Source organism: Colossoma macropomum, unplaced genomic scaffold (genome assembly GCF_904425465.1).
Source record: "Colossoma macropomum unplaced genomic scaffold, Colossoma_macropomum, whole genome shotgun sequence".
NCBI classification, from domain to species: Eukaryota; Metazoa; Chordata; class Actinopteri; order Characiformes; family Serrasalmidae; genus Colossoma; species Colossoma macropomum.
Window position 1 is genome coordinate 12,127,220 of NW_023494802.1, and position 27,475 is coordinate 12,154,694.

At 38.3% G+C, this 27,475-nt stretch overlaps 1 protein-coding gene across 1 annotated transcript in view; it reads left to right on the forward strand.

Moving 5' to 3' along the window:
• Window positions 1-717: 717 nt before the first annotated feature.
• The window catches only part of phc2a (polyhomeotic homolog 2a (Drosophila)), a 52,225-nt gene continuing 25,467 nt past the window's right edge, over window positions 718-27,475 (forward strand). Inside the window, exons 1-2 of the mRNA XM_036592509.1 lie at window positions 718-818; window positions 25,371-25,632. Of these exons, the coding sequence (XP_036448402.1) occupies window positions 25,435-25,632 (198 nt within the window). The 5' untranslated portion in view covers window positions 718-818; window positions 25,371-25,434. The remainder of the gene's footprint in view (window positions 819-25,370; window positions 25,633-27,475) is intronic.

A 27,475-nucleotide genomic window follows, 5' to 3' on the forward strand; every position in this document is an offset into this window, starting at 1 on the left:
GACTGGGGGTGTTCAAACTTTTGCAAACAACTGTATGAGTGTGTCATGTGGTGTTTCTCATTTGTGCACAGCATGTATTACATAATAATACTCTAATATAATAGTAAACGTATACATTCTTTTTTTGCACAAAATATGATTCTCTATATATTTTCAAATGTAAACATCCCCATTTTTATTGTCTTGTATTACTATTGTAGTACTATTTTATTACTATTGTATTACTGTTTTGTACTATTATTTAAACAGTTTCTCCAGCTACTTTTGTGTATTATTAAAAATCATAAATTAATCAAATCAAATTGATCTAGTGAAATTTAAGCTTTCATAAAACATTTTCTAAAGAACTGTAACTGAATTGAATCACTGTTACATAGCAGACATAAACCACTATTCAGGTATACTAATACTAAATGGAACAAGCATTATGCAGCTAAACCTTGTTCCTCTCCCACTAACTCTGCACTCTTACATTGCTGTGTACGAATGTGATGGTGGAATCCCACAATTCTTTTTGTAGTCAGTGATTACATCCTACGTACTACAATTCTGTCACAGCCATTCTACTGGAAAGGAGAAGAAGAAAGCAAGGCAGCGAGAGCCTGAGTGACACGGAGGTCTGTGATTGGTGAGATGAAGTCATGTGCTTCCTTTTGGAATGCTAATTCATGCTGATTTTCTCCCCTCCTACCCAGCTCCTCCTCTCTGACTGGTGTAGTCTGTCCTGTCGGACAGAGCTGTGCTCAGAAATGGTGTAGGATATCAGGAAAGAAAGGAGAGGCTGCAGCCGAGGAGAGAGGACGAGGTCTGTGTTGAAGGTATGGAGGCAGTGATTTGTTACTTTATGCACTTCATTGTTGCCTTTTGTGTGACTGTTCATGCTACTGAGCCAAGGACCATCTCACTTCTCTGTCCACGCATGCATATGTGTGTTCATACATTTGTGTGAGAGAGTATCAGTATGTATCTGTGTGTTTTGTATGTACACTGTAAATGTCTGTAGGGATAAGAGAGAAGAGGAATATGTCCTTCTCTGCATGTGCCGTATACAACACGTGTGTTCATTCAGTTGAATTCCACCACATACTTTTCATGCTGTGCATGAAAATTGTGCTCTGCAGTGCACAGCTGGTCTGGACTGAGGTGTATCTGACTGGGGTTTGAAGCATACAGGCATTCACCTCTCTGCAGGCACTTCCTGGGATTTGAATCATTTCACCTGAGAGATTAACAGAGGCAGAAAGCAGAGGCTTTTTAACCCTAACCAAACAAGAGACCAGCAAGACCAGCAGACAACTGACTTGGACATCATATCTATAAATAATGGTGTTAACTAATTCAAACAGCACATAATTATAGACTTTTCTGTTCCACTTAAGGGTGGGCGATATGCAAAACTACTAACATCATGATACTTCATGATGCGTGATATGTACCGTAATTTTACGTTTTAAGGTTTGTGAACTGTTTAAAAGCGGCAAACCATTCAAAGTGGAACTACATTTGAAAATGCTATGAAAACTGAAAACAAGAGGAAAAATCAAGTAATCTGAAAAAATAAAATTAACTATACACTCGCAGAAAAAAAGGTTAAACTGTCATTGGGGTGGTACTCTTAAGGGTATCATTTCAGTACCTTTAGTTCGGGAACATAATTGTACCATAATCCATAGAAATTATTTATTTTTATATTTGTTAAGATCTCCCTGTGTTCACTCCACTTTTTATAGTATTGTTGCATTAGGTTATGAAAAAGTACAAATCTGTACCCTTCACCTGGGAAAAAACTTATTTAAGGTTCACAGTTGGACCTTTGAAGGTACATTTACATTGTTTTTTCTGACAGTGTATCAGTTGAGGTCACATGGGCTGAGATTCAATCATTTACTATGCCATTTATGCAGTTATTGTACACTGGTGGTTGTTATAGGCACTTCATCATCAGTGTTAGGGTAGTTGCTCAAAAGTAATCCGTTACAAATTTCTGATTTCTTCTCTCAAACTGTAATTGGATTACTTGTACTTATATTTCATTACTCATTACTTTACGTCTGAGCTACTTTCTTAACCTCTTAAATGGCTAGCTGCCCACCGCCAGACCCAATTTTTATTACACACTTCTGTAATCTAAGAATAGCTCTGACAGTTTGCATTGAAGTCCCTGTAGTCCACTGTATAATAAGACTTAGTATGTAATAAGCCTGAGATTTATTTTAAGGGGTCAAATCCACACAACTGTACACGGCAAAATCCGATAGTCCTTTTCCGTAATTCATTTATGAAGAAATATACAATTACAGTAAGCATCATTTAAGGCCTGTCACTATCATGCCTTTGAATACGGCATAGCTAGATATGGTTGACTAAAATTACGAATGGCTGAGGCTTTTGAATGCTGAGAAAATTAGCTGAAATACTTCAAACCTGCTGCCCCAGAATCTTTAAAATAAAATGTAAAGCTTACAGAACTGTTTCTGAAAGGAAGCCATGTCTGGCCTGTTGAGGTGAGTTTGGGGATCTGTCTTCATCTTCGGGGTTCTGTGTCTGTTAGCAAGATTAGATGCTTCAACAGATTGTTTGCTGAGTCTACAGCTCTTCCAGCACTCATGCTGCTCACATTTGCAATCAAAGTCAGCGATCAGTTGTCGCAGGTAGCACACAGGTGTGCAGACTATGTACAAGCACTGACACGGATAATATACAAAGAGGAAAATTACGACTAACATATAAGTAGCGCATGTAAATGTTATGTGTTACACCACTTTGTTACTGGAAAAATAATTACATTACTGTAATATGTTACTTTACCACGTTATCCATATAACTGTCTACTGTTGGTCTTAATCTTTTTATGTTGCTCGTAGTTGTTCAATGTTCTGATGTACTGAAGAAAAGCATATTGTGATGTCAGTTGTCATGATAATGCATATCATATCTCCCACCCCTAGTCTTGGACTAAACTGCAATGGCAATTGCATTTAACCATTAAAAATTCCATTTAGATTAATAGTGTTGGCTTAGGTTTAATCTGGGTCTGTGAATCTGCCCAGTAATTGTCCAAAAAGATACAGTGCATCCAGAGCCAGATGAGTGTTACACTAGTTGTTCAGCATGGCAGGGAGAGATGGGGTGCTAATATGATGTGTTTAACCACACTGCCTCTCAAATAACACGGCCATCTGCACCCTCTCCGCACACTTTGGTCTGACCCCACTGCTCTGTAAACAAAAGCTTAGACCACGGTCATACTTGCATTGCACTTGTGCGCAGTCTCACATGAGCCTATATCTTCTTAAGAATTTGATAGCCCCTTGTGTTTCGGGTATTCCTGTGTAACTTCAGCTGTCCTAAGTGCAATTAGTGTGATAACAGACACCCAAGCTATGATTGTTTACCTGTTCTTATTTCAAACAAGATCTGTTCACTCAATATAAGACACTAAAAGTCTGTCAGTGTGTGTTAGGTTTTCTTGATTTGCCCAGTTTTATCTATTCTATGTCTGCAAAGTAGCTTCAGCATTGTTCACAGACACTCTTTCAAAATAAGACAAAAACAATGCTTTGACTTCATGCTGTTACATGCTTGAGAGAGTTTCACTGGAAATGAGAAGTGAAGCTTTTTTGGCTGGTTGATCTCACAGCTCTGCTGAGGAGATCTGCTATACAACGTGGCTGGAGTGAGTAGCTCAGGCTTCACACTTGTCTCTCTGGGGGGTTGATAAGTCAGTCTTCAGTTCTGATCTGAGGATCCATCGAAGATATTGAGGTTTTTGGCTGGTTCTCCTTTAAAGCACCAGGGAATGAGGTACTCACTCTAAATACGGTGGAGAATCATGTTGCCAGAATCGTCACTCTTTTAACAAAACCTCACGTCTTCAGAATGGAAACTTTGAAGCAGGAAGAACAAAATGTTCTTAACTCTAACCTTAATGTAGGTTAGCTATGATATATTGTTCAGCTGTAGTAAATGTAGTACAAACAGCTATTTCTTGTAAAACTAATGCATTACAGGAGTTGCGTGATTTGAAGCTAGCGTAGCGGTAGCTTGTGGCAATTCCTTGTGATTTTCATCCACTTTCATGTTTTGCATTATAGCATGGCATTTTGTTTTGCTTATGAGGTTATACAAAACTCGCCTGTAACATTTCCAACTGTCTAGATTACATTTTGTAGGAGACTATAGGAGGTGTCGAATGCTGGCATCACTGAATATCGTTTTAGCAGTAAAAAAAATTATTAAACTGTACAATTTTACAACAGTCGGATACCGTTATTTTAAGGGTAAGTTCCTGGCAACCCTGCTGCCAGTTCTATACCATTTTTTTTACAGTGAAAAGCTGGTTCTAACAGTCGCTAAAAAGTCTGGTAAATCGATGCAAACACAATTAATTTACTGCAGTTCTGTTTTTGAACCAGTCAAGCCTTCCAACTTTGTACAAACATATTAATCAAACTAAATATGACTTGTGCCACGCACTGATAAATGTAACAACCTACAGTACATGTTTGATGAATCTGTGCATAACATTTTTTAAAAAAGTAATCATTTTGAGGTCAGATGGAGGGATATGGAATTTTCTCTTTGTCTGTTTGGGGTGACTTGGTTGTAACACCATGTTAAAACTACCTCCGCCATGTGGAGGCTGTAGTTTGGCCTAGCTAGCTCCTTTTGTGAGTTATTCTGTGACTTATATGCACAACTCAGTAATCGAAAAACACTTGAAAAAGATTACTTTTACAGTACAAAATGCAGCAGAATCATAACAAATATGTGTCAAAATTGCTGTCAAAATCTAAGACAATGTTTTTATAGCAATACAAGAGGTTGACCAAAAGCACGTGTTTAACTGCATAAAATATCTACGTTACATTTTACCCTACGTTAGGCTGTGCCCCGCTCTCCCCTATAGGTTGACTCCAGTGATGTGATGCATATTGAAGTGCTGATAGCCCTGAGAAACAGAAGCAGGTGAGTGGGGGTCTCCTGGGCCGCAGCATTTACAGTGGTCTCCGCGCACACGTGGGGTGCAGACAGACGCTCGGCTAAATAAACTCCTTCAACTCCTGCACTTGTCTTGACATTCTTATGTCATGGGTAATGCATCCCTCTCTGACTCAACCCAGCCACAAGCACAAAACCAGCCAGGCTTACTGTATCAGTCTTTCTCTCATTATGACTGTCCATCATTCGTTACCAAGCATGTTTGCTGAAGCCTCTGCAGGCCGTCTTGTCTTTCCCTGCAGCCTCAGATTTGACCCTGAAGGAATGTTCTCAGAGCTGTTCTGTGTTTGAGCCATTCTGTTCTGTCATTAAGTCATTCAGGTACTTGTAGCACCCAATAATTACTTTATCAGTCAGTCAGCGAACTGATGAGCTAAATCAGATGTTGTCACATTAGAGTGATGGAGGTGCTGTACAGTAACCCATCAGGAATAGAGCTGGAAGGTTTGAAGGAGCTGCTGGGAGGAATGAGTACCTGTGTAAGATATTATGAAGTGAGTGAGGATGGCCCTGAGGTCTCTCACTCGCTCTTTCTCTCTTTCAAGAGCTGACAGCAACACAGCTGGTTGACATAAATCTTACATCTCTTTCAGTAGAAGCAGATTTTTAGACTTTAATGATTTGATCTCTGACAACTGACCTGTATTCCAACCTGTGTTTACAGCTCCTTTCACTTGGGCTCTGTACACTTTCAGAAATAAAGGTCTGAAACTGTCACTGGCAGTGCCCCTCTTGTCACTGGGGTGGTACCCTGAAGGCTACATCTCAGTACCTTTAGTCAGGGAACATAATTGTATCATAATCCATTGAAATTATATTTTCTAAATTGTATTGCCTCCACCCCGTCTCTTCTCCAGGCTTTTTATTTTATTGTTCTGTTTTAAAACATTCGGTTATGAAAAGGTACAAATGTGTAATTTTCACCTGGAAAAACTTTCACAAGGTTCACAATCGGACCTCAAAACCGCTGCTGTACCTTTGAGGGAACACTTACATTGTTTGTACCTTGATGAATGAAAAATGAACCTGCACAGAACCTTTATTTATAGTAAAAACAAGTGTATATAAAGAGCCATATGTTTTATACAGGTTCTTCTATTGTTACAATTTTGGGATCATAACAATAGAAGAACCTTTTTTGCCACACAGAACCTTTGTTTAAAAAGGTTCTATATAAAACCATATACAACACATTCTCCATCAATCCGAAGATCAATTTCACCATGCAGAGAGCCATTTGAGCATGAAATGGTTTTATATTGAACATATGGTTCCAAACAGAACCTTTGCCTTTACCAAAAATTCTTGGAGAACAATCTTTTAAAGAGTATGGTTCTCGGAAAAACCTTAGAACCCTTAAAAAAGGGGTTCTCCTAGGGTTCTTTCATATAGGCAGTCGTTCTACATAAAAGCATTTCTACTTGTAGAGCCTTTTGAATGCTTAAATGGTTCGTTGCATGGTTACATGGTCCTTGTAAAGTTGAATGGGTCTTTGCAAGAACCTTTTGAAAAATGATTCTATGTAGCACCAAAAAGTGTTCCACTGTTGTACAGTAGTCAGACTGCCTGAAGCCTTTAAACAAAAATGAAAGGAAACAGTTCATTGACATCATGAGGGCTATGTGCGTCAAGCAAACAAGTTAACCATGGAGGAGTCGTTCACTTCCTTTGTTGTGAAACCAACTGTTAAACTTTTTCACGCATTAATGCTCACGTTCACTTCAGAGGAAAGGCAGAGAACCGTGTTTGAAACAGTCTATTGAAAAAAAAATATAAATATAATATGTATGACGTAAAAGTAAAAGAATATTTGTCAAAAAAGACATGAATGACCGTGATGGATTATACTGCATTGGATCTGCTTATCAAGAATATTACATCGTATTTACATCTTCATTTATATTCCTAAATCTTGATCATAGTCGCTGTATTTCAGATCTAATTTGAACATTTTAGTTCAATGGACTTTAGTTATGGATTCAGCAAATGCTTAATTATTTGATGTTGTAAGGACAAATTCACTCATGATGTTTGTAACATTATTAGCCACTCAAAAATAATAGTGGAAAAAATTGTTCCTTGGAGCAATGCGATAAAAGAACCACTTTAGATCTAGAAAATATAAAGATTATTGTTTTATCTAAGCTCCACTCTGACATTTACATCATAATTCATTTTTACATGGCCATTGTCCAACATCTGTTTAACCTTTAGAATTAAACAGGCTGTTTTTGTTACTGTGATGTTGAGACTGATATATGTAAATTATCTCTGTTCTGATTGGCTGTCCTGTATCGTGCCTCATTCAAAAAGCAGTCCAGGCTGTAACACTCCTTATAACTGCGGTGTGAATGGGCGGGGCTAAACTGCTTTAGATAGATTTATGTATCTGTTTTGGTTTTTGTAGCAACACAAAAAAAGTGAATTCAAAACCAGCTGTTTAACAATCTTTGCATACTAAAGGGATTTTTCTATTCTGATATGGACACTTTAAAGAACTATTTTTGTATGTCAGTGTGAACAACCTCAACATAAAATTAAGGTTCTCTACCAGTTAAGGTTTTTTCCTAGAGCCATATTACCAAGCCAAGAACAATTTAGGAGCCTTTATTCTAAATGCATGCTTTTATATTTGTGTTATGTTCAGGACTCAACTCTGTATGGCTCTGGTGCTGCCAAGAGTCTCCCAGCACAGGGTTTAAGGGTTTCGTTGCTGTTTGCATTGATTGATGTGATTACGTGCAAAATCTGTCAACTCCTCCCTCCTTTGCTTATTCAGCAATGCCTGTCAGCTTCATGCTTGAGCGACCCGAGACAGGTGGCTGTTTGGTGAGTTTGCTCAGGTGTTCGGCTGTGTACGCAATTGTCTCCGTCTGACAAACTGCAGAGGAGACCACCATTTGTCCACTGGCAGGAAAGCAACCGCCAAAAGTCTTGTGCTGCTGCTGGAGTGATAAAGTTGTAAGATTCTTCCCTAAAGCCTTAGGGAACCAAATCCTTTTTTTCCCCCAAAATTAGCTTAACCTTGCTCTTGTGGACTCATAAGCTACATAGTATGTCCTGTGAATAACCTTCTGATGTCCACTAAATAGCCTCTTTCAATGAAAATTAGGCAGTCCTAGTGCATATGTGAGCGGTATACTCACCGTTTACAAGGCTGATGCAGGTTGTCCTGGCCACCAACTTAAAGACAACTGTGTTCCCCTACTGTGTCTAAAGGACCCAAAAAATGCTTTACTGAATATTATTAGAATTAATTATAATCAATTCGAAGAGTTGAACTAAGCAAAATCGATTTAGTGATCAATGTGTCTAATAATGTAATGATATAATATTTGAGCCATATTGTTAGATTATTAGACTGTTTGATTGTTACATTGTGAGAAGATGTTAGACTGCTGGATTATTAGATCATTATTAGACATACATAAAGTGTGTCCTAACAGTGCAGAACTCTTTTAACAATAGAATAGTCCAATAGTCTAGTAATCTAAGAGTTTTATAATTTTTTAATAATCTGACAGTGCATTCATCTAAGAGTTTAATTATTCAGTTGAATCAATTTAGTAATTAACAGTGTGGTAATATAACAATCTAGTGATCTAATATTTAGGCCAGATTATGATGTATTTATGCATTTTTCTAGTGATATAAAAGTTAACGCATTAATAACATGATAAATGATTAATGCCACTAATTGTTTCCTAGTTTGACCCTTCGAACCATCCATAGTTCCACCCTAAATCCAAGCTGCTTGTGTGTTGTTGCTGTGACTGTACGATTGTAACCTTTTCATTCAGATTCAGCTTTTAAATGGTTCCACTGATTGCCATGAATTTGTTTATCAACGAAGTGTGTTGAGTCTAAAGTATCATTTACAAGCAAAACACATTGATGATGCCTGCAACACCAGCGATATCAGTAGTGTTAGCACTAAGGATGAAATAGCAGTGAAAAGCTGAAGTTACCCTTGAAACAAGACATAAAGCATAATTGCGTAGGAACATACAGCCAGTGTTTTTCTCGCTGGATGTTGGTAATGAAAATTGGAAACACCTTATTTTCATGTTCATCCTATTTACATTATTTTATGTTCAGGTTCAAATTGAAATAAAGGTAATAAATACATTCTGATAAAGCTTATTTTATCCACTCACATAGCTATAAAAAATGCACCCCTTTTTAAATATTAAATAAAAATCTTAAGTGTCGAAGTAGAACAAAATGAATGCTGTGATATCATGATTATCTACACAAACTAATGTGATTTAATCATTTGGCGGCCTTAATTTTTACACTCTTAATTTCTTGAAAAAAAAAAAAAAATCACATGACGCTCAGTCTGTTGATTAGCTCTTTCCACCTGTGCCCTCTTAGCACTTTCTCAGCCATAACTCACGGCCTGGCTGGCTTTGAGGCCCTTTGTGAGCGCTGTTTTCCCCCGGGCCGCATGTGCTCTGATTCCTCTCCTGCTAAGCTGTGGTTTTACGAGCCACCCACCTCCCCCCACCACAAGTGTTTCAGAAAGAGAGAGAGACACGTGTGGCAGGGTGGTCCTCGCTACCTTCAGCCTTCATCTAAGGGCTGACAGAGGCAGAATACAGCTCTATAAACATGGACACTTTTGCTCACAGAGCAGCAGTGTGTGAGCTTCTTTCTACACTCTTAAAAACAGGTGCTGAAAAAAGGTTCCGTTAAACGATGCCTTTGTTGGAGACAAGTCTATTACGGTCCTTTACAGACAGAATATTGTTTTTGAGCCTTTTGCTATTACACAATATATATATATGTGATATCCAGACAAGATCCTGTAGAGCATCACTAAGTCAAACAAGTGAAAGTGCAGGTATGCAGTGAACAAATGCTGCCACATAAACCCCATCTAGAGCTGCTTGTTCCCATAAGCCGTCATCTCCAAAGGCAATGCTGCTGAAATATCTCATTTATGATAAGTGAAGATAACGTGGTGGGGAAAATAGCGTAAGGGAGAGTGAAAAAACAAAAATATAATATTGCAATGCCTGAAAACATTTTCAATATACATTTAGAGCTGTCAAACAGGTAAAATAATTCATTGTGATTAATCGTATTTTTGGTGTAGTTAATGATGATTAATCACATTTGCATAATTTGCTCAAATTTGACCCTAAACAAAGATTTATTTCATTCAAAAAGCAGTGCATTTAGTTTTATTTATGAGTGGGCAAAATGCTACATCAGTTGTTATTAATTTCAATAACATTATTTTCAACATGTTTGCAGAGTTCAGAAGAACTTAACATGAAAATAAAGTGAACACAGATTCCAGTTTTCATAACCAATGTCCAGGGGGAGCAACAGTGGCTGCATGTTCCAACTCCTCTTCCTCAATGCAACCCTCTCGCTGTCATACCACTACATTACATCTTGTTTAAGGGGAACTGTATCTCTCCACTTTGGTGTTGCTTTTGTTAGTTTGCTGCTCATTGATTTATCCATAGTTGTCACACAAACTCTGTTGAATGTGTTCTGTAACTGGAAAACACTTTGGATCCATCAGTGTAATGCAGCATTTAAAAGCTGTATTTGAATGAAATGGCTAGATTTGCAGATTCCTTTATAACAACATTTAGCACACAAACAGCTGGGCTTCAGCCTGAAACTATGGATGGATGGTTAATGGCATTAAAAGAGAGTGAGGCTAACAGTTTATCACATTAAATTGTTTTTAACGAGTTACATTTGAGCAGCATTTGGGATAATTACAAACAAAAATTACACCACATATACCACATAATGGTGCTCAATGTAAGTATAAGTTTTAATACCTGCCTATTTGCATTTAGGACTGCATTGAGAACCCCTGCCATGGAGCACTGCAGCTTTTACTGAGCTTGGTGAAGGTGCTCCATAGGGCTGTTTGACTCCAATTTTGGAGTCAAATCCAATTCCAGATGGAGTCAAAGGAGATGATTCCAAGAGTGGATTCCAATGATTCTACAAAACCAAGATGTATAGAAAGACATTTGGCAGAAATATGAAGTACAGCATAAATTATATTGGACCTTAGCAAGGAAATTGGGGGAGCTAATGCTAATTAAACTAACTTAGCTCACTAACAAGGGCTAACTAAGTTGTTTGAGGTTTTGGCACTGGCAATGTTGTTTGACTGTAAGCGCTGCACTTAGACTACACAAGATTTCTTGAATGTTTTTAATAGTTAGATGTGAATATAAGTGTACAACCGTCCAAAATGGAAACCTTTGCTTTATAAGTAACCTTTGTTTATCATCTGCTACGATAATGCTAATACCCTTATGGAATTTGATGTGTTATATTAGCATAGCAACAGCTGTGTACATTCAATTTCCCTCACTGGATTTTATAGCACACAGCTGTAGCCTACATAGGGACATTTGAAGTTTGTAACAGACACTCAGATAACCTACTTTTCACTTTGTGTGCTGATATGCTTTACAATATATATTTCCGCCTGTTAGCTTGTTAGCAGTCTGCAGAGCTAGTAGGTAAACCAAACCGTGTTCTAATGTTTAGTACACTTACAGGCCTTTTACTTCATAAACATGCAATTTGAGACTGCAGACATAAGGATATTTGTGAGATTCTTATTTTTCTACCTCTAATCTGAGAGGAACGTGAGTTTGAACCTTTTTTTAAGAGTTAAAAATGTGATAGGAGCGATGTAAACAATTGTAGTAGGAGGATCACTCCCAGAGCTTTTTTTGTAACACATGATCAGAACATGAAATCGTAGTGAAGCTAGTGCAGGGGAGATTCTACTGTGCGTGTTGAATGTCTTGGTATATAGAATTACCAAATACTGGCACTTGTCTGTCTAGAAGTACTGATGATGATGTACTCAGAGAAGTATACTGTAACATATTTTATGACGTTCAGGAAGGCCATGCTATTTTTATGAGATAATAGAGCTTGGTTGTTAAATTGAGCCTATTTCATGCTTCAGCTCCAGATGCATTTCAGAAACTCCTTTTATGACACTCCTGGCCATTTAGTTGCATCAAACAGCAGCCAGACAGCATACGACTATTGCTGTTCTACATCTCAATTTATGTTGTAAAAAGCCTAAGCTCAAATTATCTGGCTCTGTGAGCACCTAATTTATATGTTAATGAGCCCATGATAAACAATTCCTGTAAAGGCACACTTTTCCAAGTCAATGCGAAATTAGAGCCATATACAGTTTACACGGCTGACAAGGCCACAGTGAAATAGCTCTACCTTTTGATCTCGGTTCTTTTTAAAATTCATGCACTCGCATATGGCTACATGTTTATTTCCTTCTTGTTGCGCGTGATACCATCTGTTTTCATGCCTGTTTTATTGCTACAAGGTCACCTTGAAATCGTGTGATGAATTGGATATTTGAATCTTGCAGGAGGCGCCTTCCTATCTAATTTCCTGCTGCTCGTTGAGCTCAATGCATTTATAATGGCTCTTTCTTGATGTTCAGAAGATACAGAGCTCATATCGCTGCTCATGCACAAACATTATCCATATACTTTCATGACATATTCCAGCTGTTGAATAAAGGTGTGTCCACACTACAATCACTGAGTCTCTCTGCTGGGCCCTTCAGTCAGTGATACTGTGACAGCAGGGGCCGTATTTCACCACCTCAGTTCAAGCCTACAGTCCCCCTGCAGACAAAGCAGGCAGTTTTATGGTAGATCTTAAGGAAATTAGGGCCACAAATCTCCCTCTGCCTGGGTGCTACAAAGCGGGCAATGCCCTAACATGGAAGATGATGGAGACCAAAAATGTGAGGCAGGACAAATCTTTTACTTTCAGAGCCATAATCAGTAACTGGAAGGCAGAGCCTGGTGAATGATTTATTGATAGTAAGCCTGATGACTTTCCTACAGGGCGATACTAAATTTTCCATGTTTTTTTATAGAGTTTCTCTGTTGTTTTACCTCTTAGAGTAATCATTTGTTGGTTACAATAACAGCATATATCTTTTAAAAGAGATAGGATTGTCATTCCGCTATACTATGTAAGTGTAGTTACGTAATATATTACTTACATGTAATTATCTGGCTTGTTGCATTAAATAATGTACATAAATGATAATAATAATTTATAGGGCACTTTTCGTACCAGTCACAGCTTTACAGACAGGTGATAAAGCTGAACAGTAATAGAGTATTTGAGTATTAATTATTCTAAGTATTAAGTTTTCATTATTATTAGTGAGTGCACTATTAACACTATTGTTATCCGATTTATATTACTCTTCTTCTAATTATTATTTTTCTGTCAGATTCTTGTCCACTCACTCGTCCCGCAGTTTTAGAGATATTGACACCGTTCCAACTTCAGAAGGTTCGGTCTTATCAGGAATAGTGTGCTGGTATACAGCTTTTTGATCCGACGTATGGTTTTCGTACAATCTTCATTAAATTACAGTTTTTTCCCATATGAATGAATGGGGTGAAAAATTTACCCATCTACTGTACTTCGGCTAAACGGAAAGGCACCGCTTCGCATACACTATCTCAAGGCAGGCCGTCGAGAATAAATTCAATCTAGGTCTGAGCCGCACTCATCTTCCTTTTTTCCTCATCCCTCTTTTTTTTCCCTTAGACTCCTCCCCACACAAGCCCTAATATTTCCTCGCCAGACTGCTTCCAGTTTGCATGTACTCACTCAGGTCTTCAATGCTCTTGAAATTGAAAACAAAATATCCTTGCAATTTTAATACATTGTAAAAAATGTTTGTTGTTCTAACTTTGAACTGCACTGTAGTAACATGTGGTGCAGAGGTCTAAGAATTTACCCCAACGTCAGGAGATTTTGAACCCCAGCGTTTGAGTCGGGTGAATTCTGCTGTCCTCAAATTGAGTTAAATCAGTTACTTTGTCATGAAGTTTTTTACAGTGTTTCTCTTTCTCTCTGTCTGTCTCTCTTTGTTTCTCTATCTCTCTCCTGACTCTCTTTCCTTCTCTCTTTCTCTCCGTCTTTCTGTCTCTCTGTGTCTTTCTGTCCGTCTCTGGCTTTCTCTCTTTCTGTGTTTCTCTTTGTCTTTCTGTCTATGTCTTTCTATCTCTGTTTTTGAGTCTTTTGTCTTTCTGTCTGTCTTTCTGTCATTCTGTCTCTCTGTCCCGCTGTCTTTCTATCTCTCTGTCTCTCTCTTTTTCTCTTTGTCTCTCTCACATCTCTATCTCTTTCTGTTTCCCTCTATCTTTGTCTCTTTCTGTCTGTCTTTTTTCTCTCTCCTCTTCTTTACCCCTCTCTGGGTCTATCTTCCTTTCTCTTGCTGTTTCTCTCTCTCTCTCTCTCTCTCTCTCTCTCTCTCTCTCTCCTGATTTATGGCCTGTTCTCTCTGATGTACACTCAGCAGGTATGTTGGGCAGTGAGCTGGATGTGTTGAGGCCTCTAGCTGTTGTATTCTACTCACTGTTCACTGTTCAGCTCTCTCTGAACAGCGAGTGCTGCTCTCTGACCGGTGCTGAAGGCTCATAACCCTTCAGATTCAACAGGCACTGACAGGACTCCACTCCAGTAGTTGAGCTCTAGTGGCTCCTGTTCCCGTTTCTCTAAATTCATACTTGGCTGGCAGTGTCAAGATAACATGTGATTAGCCTAATATCCTGAGTGCAGCATGTCAGACCAACCACTACCCTGCTACACTCATCTCAGCCTGTCACGTTACATCAGCACTCCAGTGCCATTTAATGTGTCACTCAGGTGAACGTCATCGCTACAAAAGGTGCAGCTTGAACATCTTTTACCACATAGTGGATTACAGCATGTGTATTACAGCAGAATATGATAGGAGTTGTCTTCTCACAGTTGAAGGATGAACAGGAACACCCAGGGGTGGCACCACACCTCCAGCAGTGGTGGGACAGAACTTATTGAATGCAAAAAATGCAACTAGGCCTCTGACTGACTGACTACCTACCTTTCATGTCATGCTAATAACACATCTCTATTAACCTGCTGAGGAACAGTGTCAGTGTCAGAGCTTGTGCTGTACTGGGTTCAGTTTCAAATAGCAAACTCTACCAGCATCTCTGAAGAACATTGGCTGTTTTCATACCTAGTTCATTTTCTAAAGTCCGTGCCAGAGTTTTTGTGATATTGTATCTTTTTTAATTTGGTTCAGAGGGGTTTGGTTCCGGCTACAGTGCACCAATTTGTGCATGTAGGAGATCGTTTATCGGTCAGAAATGTTGCAGGGATGCTCTGTTACTCTTACATTCACCACCATGAAAACAGAAAATAAAGACACTTGTCATCGATGTGAATAACAGTCAAACAGATGATAATACACCTTGCTTGATATCTACTTCTTTATGGTTTGTTTACCAATTTGAATTTAACCAATCAAATCATTGATGCTTGGCCAAAATATGTTCAGTAATCCATGTGCCAAAATCAAAAGCATATCTTTGCTATTATTTTATTGCTCATCTGCTGCAGGAATGATGAGTGTTTGTAAAGAGTAAAATGTTAAAACAGGCAGTACAGCACTGATGTGCACAGTTGAAAGCATGTGATGAATTCCCTAGTTTGGTGTGGACCTTTATAAAAAAATGCATTTCCCCAAGCAGCGACTGAAGTAGGGGTCACTTAAAAGTGTCCCAAGACAAGCAATTCTTTCCAGATCACCATTCATTTCTTTGGTGCTGTCCTGAAACGGGTGTGGTGTTCCACATCAGAAAGGACTGAACTGAATTTTCTGTTTTATCTCTGTATGTCAGCACTCCATGCAGGGAGAAAGTGGGGATTTTCTGATGTAAGCGTTCTGAACTCAGTCAGAAAGTGATGGGTCTCTGCCCCAGTACTTTGAAAAGTGGTGGGTCAAATGCCCACTTGTCCCCCATGGTTCCAACAACACCTGTGGATTTGGGACTCCCATTTACAAATTAGACCTCAGACAGACGTTGGTGAACGACGTGTCTTCTGAGCATGTAAGTTTAATTATCTTAGTGGATTATATTATATTATATCTCTTGGAAATGTCTCCTTTAGTGTGATGAAAATTAGAAACTGTGCATACTTTATGGAATTTATGTGAAATTCATGTTTGGGTTCATGTGAACCCTGCAGTCACACAATGAAAATAATATTACTGAATCATTTAAGAAATAATAAGCACATTCTGATGAAGATGATTTGGTCCAGGATAAACTACACTGCTTTTTAAATGAAAAAAATCTTTGTTCTTTGTTCAAATAAGATAAATTTGCATAATTGATTGTTTTTAACTACACCAAATAATGCGCTCAGTTGAGATTCATTATTTTAATCATGTTCAACTCCATTTTTTTCCATGATATGAAAATGGCACTTGTCCATTACACTGAACATTTCATATAAAATAAACCAATAGAAATGGTCTTATGTCTGGCTTCTGAATACTGCACTTACAAAATACAAAACACTTTATTTATGAATGTGAGTATGACTAGTTGTCTATACAACAGACAAAAAAAAAAGATGTAAGAGCTACTTGAGATAAATGTATTGTGGATTATTCTCATAAACATGACAAATACTGGCGCCTAACTTAATTAAATAACTTTTTTGGTTATTGAAGTGGTGATGAAAAATAATTAAAAAAATATTTTTAATTAACATTTTCCAAATGAAAATTCTCATTACTGAATTTTAGACACCCCCCCCCCACCTGACTTTTGTTGTTATAAAATGTTAACAGCTTCTTTACATAGGTATATTTTACAAAGTACAGTATTTTGCACACTTATCTCATCACATTGTTAGAAATAAAGGTACTGTTAAGCTACGTTTTTCATTCATCAAGGTACAGACAATGTACTTGTATCTTCAAAGCTGCAGTTGCTGGTTTTAAAGTCTGATTTTGTACCTTCAGTATTTTTCTTCCCAGAGGAGAAGTATATGTTTGTACTTAAAATAGACCAATAAAATGCAAACAAGACAAGACAGGCTGTATTGAGTCAATGCAGCTTAAAAAAATTAATAGCTTTGGAATATTGTACAATTATGTTCCCTTTCTAAAGGTACTGAAGAGATACACTTGAGGTTACCACCCCAGTGACTCTGTACCATACAGAGCTCCAATTGATCTACTAAATTATATGAATATTGTTCATCAGTATGATAATTATGGTGCTCAAATAATTATATTTTGTATAATTATCTATAATTATGGTTTGAGGCTGTTTTGTGAGAAAGAATTGAACATTCTTGGCCCAGACAGTCTGATTCTGACACAGACAATATAAGCTGTCCAGCGCTGCACTGCATGCTCTACTCAGAAAGAAGGTGGACGGTCAGTTGTTAGTCAGTAATAATGGCCATGTGTGTGAGATTTTCCTGGTGGCTGGTTGATGGGCTGAATACAGCGCTGGCCTGTCCAGACAGGCACAGATTGGATGTCTCATCCATCTGGTGTCAGTTCACCCTGAGGGAGAGCAGACTGGGCTGTTTGATGTGGTCTAGGCTAACAACCCATCTTTGCCTTAACACCTCTCTCCAGCCCTGAAACTCCAGCAACTACCACTATCTCACAGTGTAAAAACGGCCATGAACTGGCTAACTCTGTATGCTAACTCCCTACACTGCAACCAAAAGTGTAATATTGACCTGGTCAGAGACTTAGAGGAATGATTTGATTCAGTGGTTCTGTGTGTTTGGGGCAGATGGATGGTGTCTGTTTTTGGGATTTCCAGGACAAAAAACATCAGATATTCACCTCCCTCTTATAGACTAGTACCTCATACTGGATAGAGGGCAAATCGAGTGGAATAATGCGCAATGTAAAATGCCAGCCAGCCAAATAATGAAGTACAAGGAGACAGACGGGGGGTTGAAAGAGCGAAAGCAAGATGAGGATGAAGCTTTTAAAAAGAGGGAGAACGACTGTGAACTGTCCTTGAAGTATTCATGTTTAATTGCTTCTGTAAATTTCCACTAATTAAATGGGATGACCTGGAGATTTTAGTCTTTAAAGAAAACCTCTCTGTCCTGCATGTTTGTGTTTCTCTTTGTTGTCTCTGTGTATTCATGGCCGCTGCTGCACTGGCAATCAAACACAATTCCTCAGACGCACTTATATATTGACGGTTAGGGAAGTATTTGAAGGCACAAGCACAGAATTTTGGGGGGCACTTGAGCACCTGCCCCTTTTCTCTCAGACTGTACCCACTTTGTTGGTATATAATAACTGTATTTTATTTTGTCTCCACCATTCTTCAAGATCCATTTCAGTTTAGCCAGAGCAGGTTTAAGGGGAGCCTGGCTGCTTCTTGTTTTTCCCATTTTATCAAAACATGACTGCAAAAATGCTAGAAGACGCCCACGAATGAGTCTTCAATGAATGGGGGTGACCAAAGAAGAATGGCCACAAACAAAAAACAAACCTTTTGCGTGAGACATTCTTTTAATGTTGGAAAGTAGAAGGACGTATTTTATTAAAAATGACAGAAAACTTACGGGTGTCTTTCGTTTTTCTACAGCAGACGGGTTTTGGGTGGTGGGACGTTAGCATTGAGATCTGATTGATTGGTGAGATGATCAGCTCATTGGTGGAGTGACGCGGTTCGCGCTCACTGATGTCATGAACATACCTGAGGCACTGTCAGAAAGTCCTGTGTCTGGTGTTCAAAAGCACTCAAAAATATAATAGCAGTGTTGGAATATATTCACCACTGCCTGTGGTCCTCCTCGGTAACTCCAGCCTGTGATGCATTTCAATACTGCTGGAAACCCCACTGAGAAAAGGCAGATATTCTTTTTAAGAAAGTGTCACATTTCATGTAAATCTTGTTCAGGACTCTCCTAAATCTGCAGAGATTTACAGCTGTTAATGTATTGTATGAATCAGCTAAACTGATTAGCTAGCCTACTTACTTCAGATCAGATTTGAAAAGATCAAATTTGCGTGTCCACACAGCTCTGAAAACATCAGATCTCATCAGAGTCACATTAGGGATTTGTGCCACTTCAATCTGGTAATGTGAACGTATTCACTATATTCTCCTGGTTTTAGGATAAAGTGTTTTATTTAAAACATTGAAAATTGTCAGTAATCACTACGAGTGATCTAGTATTCTAGTGGGGTCTAAAAGGTTAACAAAGATAAAGTTTCTGAATACTAAATCATGAAATTAATACCACCATAACAGACGAAAACATGAGTATTTGAATAATTTGCACTGTGTGATTGTGTTAATATATGTAGGTGTTATAAGATGTAATTATTTTTTGTTTAAATCTATCTATCTATCTATCTATCTATCTATCTATCTATCTATCTATCTATCTATCTATCTAGATAGCTAGATAGCTGTTTTGCTAGACTATTAATTCATTTTAGCTGTGTCCACTCTAGCTAGCTACACTACCAGTCAAATGTTTGGACACACCAGATTGTATGTTTTTCTATTTTCTTGAAACATTTTTTTAAAACGACATTTGATTAGTTAAAAAAGTGTTTTGATACACATTGCTGGTTTGTTGTGGATGTTTGTGGGCGGAGCTCGGTATGTGTGTTGACTGCAGCAATAAGTTTGTTCTCCATTTTGTTTAGAATTTTTGCGACTGAACAAAGCCTCTTTAAAGCCCAGTGTAACTGAAGGCCAATGTTTCTGACTGGAGTCATTTCATATGAACTATTTCATTGTTTTGATGTCTCCATTATTATTCCAAATGTGAAGAACAATCAAAAAGAAAGTGTTAACGCCAAACTTTTGACTGGTAGTTTAGCTGTATGTTCCATATGATGGAGTGGCTTGGGAAAATTCGGGCGATGGCACAGTCATTACATTTAAATCTAGAGGACTATGTTGGAAAATGTGCAGAGAAAAATGTAGATATTATGGAGCAGTGAAGAATGCATGAGAAGCATAATGTAAAAAACATTGTGGGCAGGGGGCTCTATGGAATACTGAGAAAGAAGTGGTTTTTGGAGGTGTCAGTGAAAAAACAACAACACTTGAGCAAATCTTTTTGCCTTTTAGCGTATACGTTTTTGACTATGCCTCATGCTAGACATGTTCTAGCATGTGTGCTGCTTCACCTGAGCACATATCCACTCCTGTTTGGCTGATAATTGTTGGGATGCTCCTTTCCTTTTTTTTATGTTCCACCAGTAAATAAAGGAAAGGGTGTCTATTTGATCTACTATACCCACCAACCCCCTTTTTCCTTGAAAAGTACCTCTAGCACCCCATCCCACCCCCTATTCCCCTTCCAGCACCCAGGCTGGCCTTTGAAGTGCGTGTGTTTAATGATTGCACTGGGTCTCAGTCACTTGTAATGGGCGGAGTTCAGGGGCTAAAGGGAGTGACTGAATGGGTTTTACTGGACATAAGTGATCCCTTGTGGCCTGTGAGTGGATGCAAGAAAGGCTGCCTCACTGCTGAGACAGCTACACTCCTACCCATGTGAGTAGAGCGCATGTGTCTGGATTGTTTATCAGTTATGATTTGTACCTAAAGGAGGGCGATATTGCAAAAATCATCATGATACTTGTAGGCATGTTTACAACTCACAACATGTGTCATTATAGTATTAGTTGTTAATTGAGTGGTTACAAAAGTAAACTGTTTAAGAAGGAACAGGAGGAAAACTAAAAATAGGTAAATACATTAATAAAATAATGGCTAACATTCAATCAGCTGCTTGTTACTGTGCAGTTTGTGTAGTTACTGTACACTTTGTAAACCTGTTGTTTACAGGCTTTCCATATTAGTTCACATCTGTTTTTTATGATATATGCAAATGTTCAGTGTTCTAGGAATACTGTATGTCCAGTCAGAATGGCCATTAAGTACAAAACTTTAATTTTTCAGGAGATATTACTGAGGAGATTAGATATAAGATTTCTTTGAAAGTGAAGGGGAGAGTCAAGGGACAATAAGTGAATCAAACAGGAGTTTCCAAAACTGGAGTTCAAAAAAACATTAAGAAGATATAGAATAAAAAGGACTCCTAACACCATTGCAAGGCCTGATAGACCACCAAAACTGTCATCATCAGATAAACTGTGCTTAAATCTTCAAGAGATAGGAGAAGCTCCACTCTTGCTTCAGATCTGACAAAAATCCACAGGTGTTTCTGTCCATCGTTCCACTGTGAAGAGGACATGTAGCTGTAAAGAAACTGTTACTAAATGAAAGTAAATGAAACAGGCACAAAAAAGAAAATGTGAAAATCTTACTGAGAAGCTGCTGGTATTCTCAGAGCAAAGGACAACCCCGGAGTCCAGACCTCAACATCAATGAATGTGTTTGGGATTACTTGGTTTGTGAGAAACAGAAGGTGTGAAAAAATATCCCTGCAGATTTATGAAAGCAAGTCTCGTAAAGAGAATGAAAGCTGCAATACAGGCAAAGAGTGGATGCACTAAATACTGAAAAACATTTAAATGAAATTCAATTGTTGAGGGCTCTGTTTAGTTTTCTGTTAAAATATATACTTTCTGTCTTTTTCTGATGCTGAAAAATGAACTTACTGGCTGGAAAATAAACATTTGCACAGTACTATATTCACAATAGTTTATCACAATAACAGTAATATGTCATAATATTGATCTCTAGACATGGCAAAATAACACTTTTTCTTTTTTTGATACCAATACAAAAACCTTTCAATATCATTCGAAACACTGAAACTACTGCGCTTTACTACTAGCACCCTAACATTGCTAATATTGGCATATCGATACCAATGTGTCATTACTTTTGCCCACCCATAATTTCAGTCTCCAGCAAATAATGTGGTTTGGGGGTTAAACATGCTTTAGTTTTAAACTCCACTATAAAGTAGTGTGTGATATTCTTTGTATAGTATTGCATTCTTCTACAACAAAGTTTCAGTGTTATTGATGTAGTTAGTGGGACAAAGGCAACACACTCTGTACAACTCATGTCACCTAACTGAGATTTACCTGATGCTTTTAAACTGAATCCAAACGAGCCCTAAGATCACCATCACCATCCTTAACCTAAGCTCCTTTGTGAAGGCAGCGTTTTCTCAAATGCATACCAAAGCAATGCAACAGTGTACGGTTGTGGCTCTCAGACAAGACTGAGCCATAGATCCTGTTGACTCATGTCCTGCAGCCACAGAGATGCCCTGGCACATCAAAGCACAATGCTGGTGATTGGGCTGATGTTTCGTGTGTGGTATTGTTCACACACCTCAGTCTTAAGAGCTGCTAAACCTGGAGCAGCAGAGTGGGCTGTAAACGCATCACAAAAAAGGCCTGTGATCATGACACAGTTTGGTGCTTCATCATCGCTGTTCACTTCAACCCCTCCAGCAAACTCTCATTATACCTGCAGTCTTTAGTGAACAGGAGCTACACTGTAAACTGATGTAAATTTACAGCACAGATTTACAGCATGTTGGGAAAGTGACCAGTACTTCATGCAGCTTGTCACGGAATACTGTAGTGACAGGGTGGACCTTCCCAGCATTCCTCACGTTTTTTGTTAGTTTTGGTTGATTCGCTTAATCTACAGGTTATTCACTTTTTAAATTTTAACATTATTTTCATGTATGAATGCATTTAATATGTTTTGTCATGCTAAACATGATGGTGTTCTGTGTTTTAGTTCATTCTGTTACATGACAACTAATAGATTTCGGTTACTGTCATCTTTGCAATGTTAATGACTGGTTTAAGTGCATGTAATTGCTGTAATAAGATGTTCAGTTCACAATGTGACTGACAAATCGTACTGTGCTCTTGTGAAAAATAGCATGATCATTCTTTTAAATATGTCACAAATTGCATGAACGTTCAAGCATTTGCTACTGGATACTAGCTAGATAGATTTGTTGTGTTTGCCTGTATCATCACATGTTGTACTACATAATCTAGCAAAACTGAGAATCTTCAGACAGTTGTGGGGGCACATTACAGCACATATGAGAAAACTGTACAAATACAGTAATCAAATCTATTTACAAATACAGTCAAGGAGTGTAATTATATAATACAGTATGAGTACTGTAAATAAACAGTAAATGACTGGAGAAATTGCTGCCAGTATATTACTGTCATTTTACGCTAAAATGTTTTACAGTGTAGATGAATAGGCTGATGGGTAGAAGCACATGACCTAGAACTTGCAGCAATGATGTGTAAATCAGAACAACCTTGATGTCATTTTGAACTGGAACCCTGATTGTTAGTGTTTGTTTTCAGAACATTCACTCCAAGTAATCAGTAAGAACCAGTTAGAACTTGAATATGAACACTTGCTTACTCTTTCATAGTGTGCATGCAGTGATTCTAACGTAATGGAAGCTCATGATTCATATTGCTCAAGTTTCATTTAAGTGACAGCTGCAGGCTGACCATGAGACCGGAGGTTAGGATGTGACACGGTCACAGTATTAACACCATCGCTAAGCTTTAATTCAACTCCTCAGAGCATAAAAGCATAAAAGACTAGAACTGTAGAATTGATTTAGTCCACCCTAGTTTGGTGATTTCCTGCTCAAACACACCAACGAGTTAAACCAAGTGTCCCTCAGAACCAGAAATCAATTCTACAGTTCTAGTCTTTTATGCTTTTATGCTCTGAGGAGTTGAATGAAACCTTAGCGATGGTGTTAATACTGTGACCGTTTCACATCCTAACCGCAGAAATAATGACAAAACTATGCTGGCCCTCCTGGACTGTAACTGACCATTTGCAAAATTTATACAAGCCCCCCTTCCTTAGTTACTATCCATCAATCTTTCAGCTCAGGTGACCTGGAATCCCTAACAATTTTGCTAATGGACAAACATACACAGAGGAGACCCTTTGAAAACATTTAATTATTCAAAAAGTGACTTTACAAGATATTCTGCCCAAATTGAGAAATGAAAACATAAATGTAAACCAATTTTAATGAAAAAAAAAAATAAAAATTCTGGAAACCATGTTTACATTAATCAAATCATGAAAATCTTTTTGTCACTGGAATAATGCAACAGGTTTTAATGTCTCATCAGGAGGAGGTGTGAGCTAAGATGAGCCAAAGCTAGCACTAAACACTGGAGCTAGTCATCATTTATCTCATCACCTTTTACAAACTTTAGCAAACTTTAGTCCAACAATACAAAGAATGGCATGTGTACAAGTGAATATACTGTTATACTGATGTATATTTCTACATGTAGAAAGTACATTAATATTGTTAAAAAGTACTGTACTGTACTGTTTCATGTGACTAATTTATCAAGGGGACTGTCAGCAGCTAAGCTAATAAATAACGTAGTTAGCTAACTGATCTTGACATTGCTCTGTAGCATTATTTATCTTTAGGCATCATCATAAAATCAACATTAGTTAATACAGTAACTATAAAAGTTTAGCTTACTTTACAGCCAGCCCGAGTCAGTAGCTTCGACACTGAGCAGTGAGTGTGGTCTTAAACAGAGTTTATTCCAAAACTGTTTCAGCTTTGGGAAGAAAATGAAAACAGCACCACTTTCCAGAAGATCACAATAGTGTTTGTCTGAATTACACATTCCTCAGTAACACCTTTCTACCATTTCTAATAATTCAGGCTAATTTACTGCTGCTGCCACTCTCACTGCAGGAGGTAGCTCTTAGAGGCAATCCTTATCTGTGTGTGAACCACTGCTTTGTGAATGTTCAGACTGAATACACCTGCAGTAGGCGTGCTTATATAAACCTGGAAAGAAGTGCATTATATCCACTAAGTGTGATTGTTATGGATTGTCACAAAACTGTTTTGTTTTTATGTAGAATTAAAGGTATGATATTGACATCATACCTCTCGTTCTGCACATTTAGGACATGGATATCCACTCTGGTACTGGAGATCTACCAAATTGCAGAGTTTAGTTCCAACCCTTATCCAACACACTGAATCCAGTTAATCAAGGCCTTAAAGGGCATGTGAATATTAGAGCAAGAGTGGTGGAACTAAACGCTCCAGGGCTGTATGTCTTCAGGACTGTAGATACTTCTGATATACACTGTCAGAAAAAAGGTACTGCACAGACACATTTTTCCCTCATTAAAGTACGAGCAATGTAAATGTACCTTCAAAGGGACAACAGTGGTTTTAGGGTTCAATTGTGTACCTTAAATAAGTTTTTTCACAGGGAAGAGTACATATGTGTGTGTGTGGTGCGTGGAGTCAGTATAGCTTAAAAAATAGAACTGCAGTGGATTACGGTACAGTTATGTTCCCTAACTAAGGGGAATCAAGACATACCCTTGAGGGTACCGCCCCAGTGACCTTTGAGTACCTTTTTTCTGAGAGTGTAGGATATCTTAAAGAGGACATAGCACGCATGAATGTGGTGAATTCTTGCGGTTGGTCTCTTGAAGTGGGCACTCCACATGTTGAGACTGACTCTGGTGACTGTGCTTTTTTGGTGGCAGGTGGAAGAGAGTGTAACGGAGCAGCAGTAGCCGTGGATCTTGCTCAGCAGGACAAAGGGCTGCCATGGAGAGGGAGCAGGGGTCAGTGAGCTCCAGCCCCAGCACTGCTGCCCCCAGCAACTCCAGCACCACCACCACCACCACCACCAGCAACAGCACCAGCAACAGCCATGGCAACACCAGCGCCACCGCCACCAACAGGCCACAAACTCTCTCACAGATATCAGTGTATGGCGGAATCCCAGACAGACAGACGGTACAGGTAGAGTACTCTTACCACACTGACCACAATGATTCTGTTATACATTACAGAATGCCGTACCAGCTTGGTGTATTTTGGTTCAGATGGCCAGCTGGATGAGTATTTTTCATTCAGTTGGCCATTTTGGATCTACTTTCAGTGGAATTAGAAAGGAAGTTTACCATATGTTGATTCTGGGCTTCCATTGAGGGTAAGTTTCTCTATTTTCCCATGTGGTGCAGTTGATATAGTGTTGACGTTTCAGCATTATTTTAAGGCAAAGTACTGGCCTTGTACTCTTATAAAAGAATGGTTTACTATTTTGATAGTTTACATTAAGATCCATCTGAATTGCATGTTCCTCTACTGCCCTCTACAGGCAGACAGCCACCTGTACTCTTTAGTTTTTCTTATGAAACTGACTGATACTCTCTGTGTAATTCTAACAGATAACAGCAAGTAGTATTAAAAACATACTGCAGTTTTAATGAACGCTGTAGATTCATTGTGGGGAGGAGAAACAGCCAAAATCTGACCAGATTAGCACTAAACAAGAGGATCCTGATGATGATAAGTTTTAGAGATGAAGAGACAGACCACCAATTCGCTGCTGTCGGAAGAGAACCTTGTTTCTCCAAAATGGTAACTTTACAGAAGAAGGAAAAAACCTAATTTATTTTTATTGTAAGCCAATGGAATGAATGTTTTTCCAAGTAGTTTTGGGATGTTTTGTGTGGTCCTTTCATCATGAAATTTACACACAATGCAAAGGGCGAAAGGCATTTTCAAATGATGTCAAAAACTGAAAAATGACAAAAATGGAGATACAAGGTTTTGTTCGACAGCAGCAAATTGTTCCCAGAAGTTATAATCAAGTTGGAAAATGGCTGGAAAATAATAAGAATTAACAATATTTTACTGTTGTTGAATGTTATATATATATAAAATATAACATACAATATAATATTACTTATCACAGTATTATTTATCTCAGATTCAACAGCATAGATAAGAATGGGTTCACTATTTGGCAAGCAACAAGTCACTGCTGCTCTTTTTATTTATGTATTACAACTACTTATTTATGATCTGTAAGGAGTTTTAATTAAATCATTAACAACCATTTTAACTTATTTAAACCATTTTTAAACCCTTATAAGACTCTCTGAGTTTGAGTTCTCTCTGTTTAGCGGGAGGGAGGGAGGGATATCCCCAGACTGACTGACCGAAAGGGCAGGAGTTCCTCATTTATCTAGATTTGCGTGGGACATGCACGAGACAGATGAGTGAACAAGCAGAGGATTCTCTCAAATGGACTTCACACTTCCATCTGCTGCTGAAATAGAACACACTCAGTCGGAGTTGAAGATATTAAGGCTGGCTTGCTCTGCTTTGAGGTATTGGTTTTCATTGTGTCACTATGCTGTGGAGAACTCTGAACAGAAGTCCTGGGCTGGTTAGCCATTCCAGTTGTTGATGAATTAGGCGTCAGATCTTTATCCTGATGTTTGAGATGTTCAGTTATAGTCTCCTAATGACAGAGCTGATGTTTAATTGGATTGTTGGGGTGACCACTGATATTGATCTGACATTTTGCTATTACTTTATCATGCTCACATTGCATTGAGGAGGTTTTGATAAATAGCTGATTTGAGCTGTTTTTGGGCCATTTTGACTTGTAATTTGAAGAAAGTCCAGCTGAAAACTAGCATAACTTGATTGCAGCTTTGTGTCAAGATTTGAAGATTTCTTGCTCTTTTGGTTGCAAGTTCATCTCCTCTGTTCTTAAATAAATCTTCTGTGGCTGTTGATCTGTGGCTAAAGACCATGTAAAGGCAAATGAGAGATATTAAGCCGGCATGCA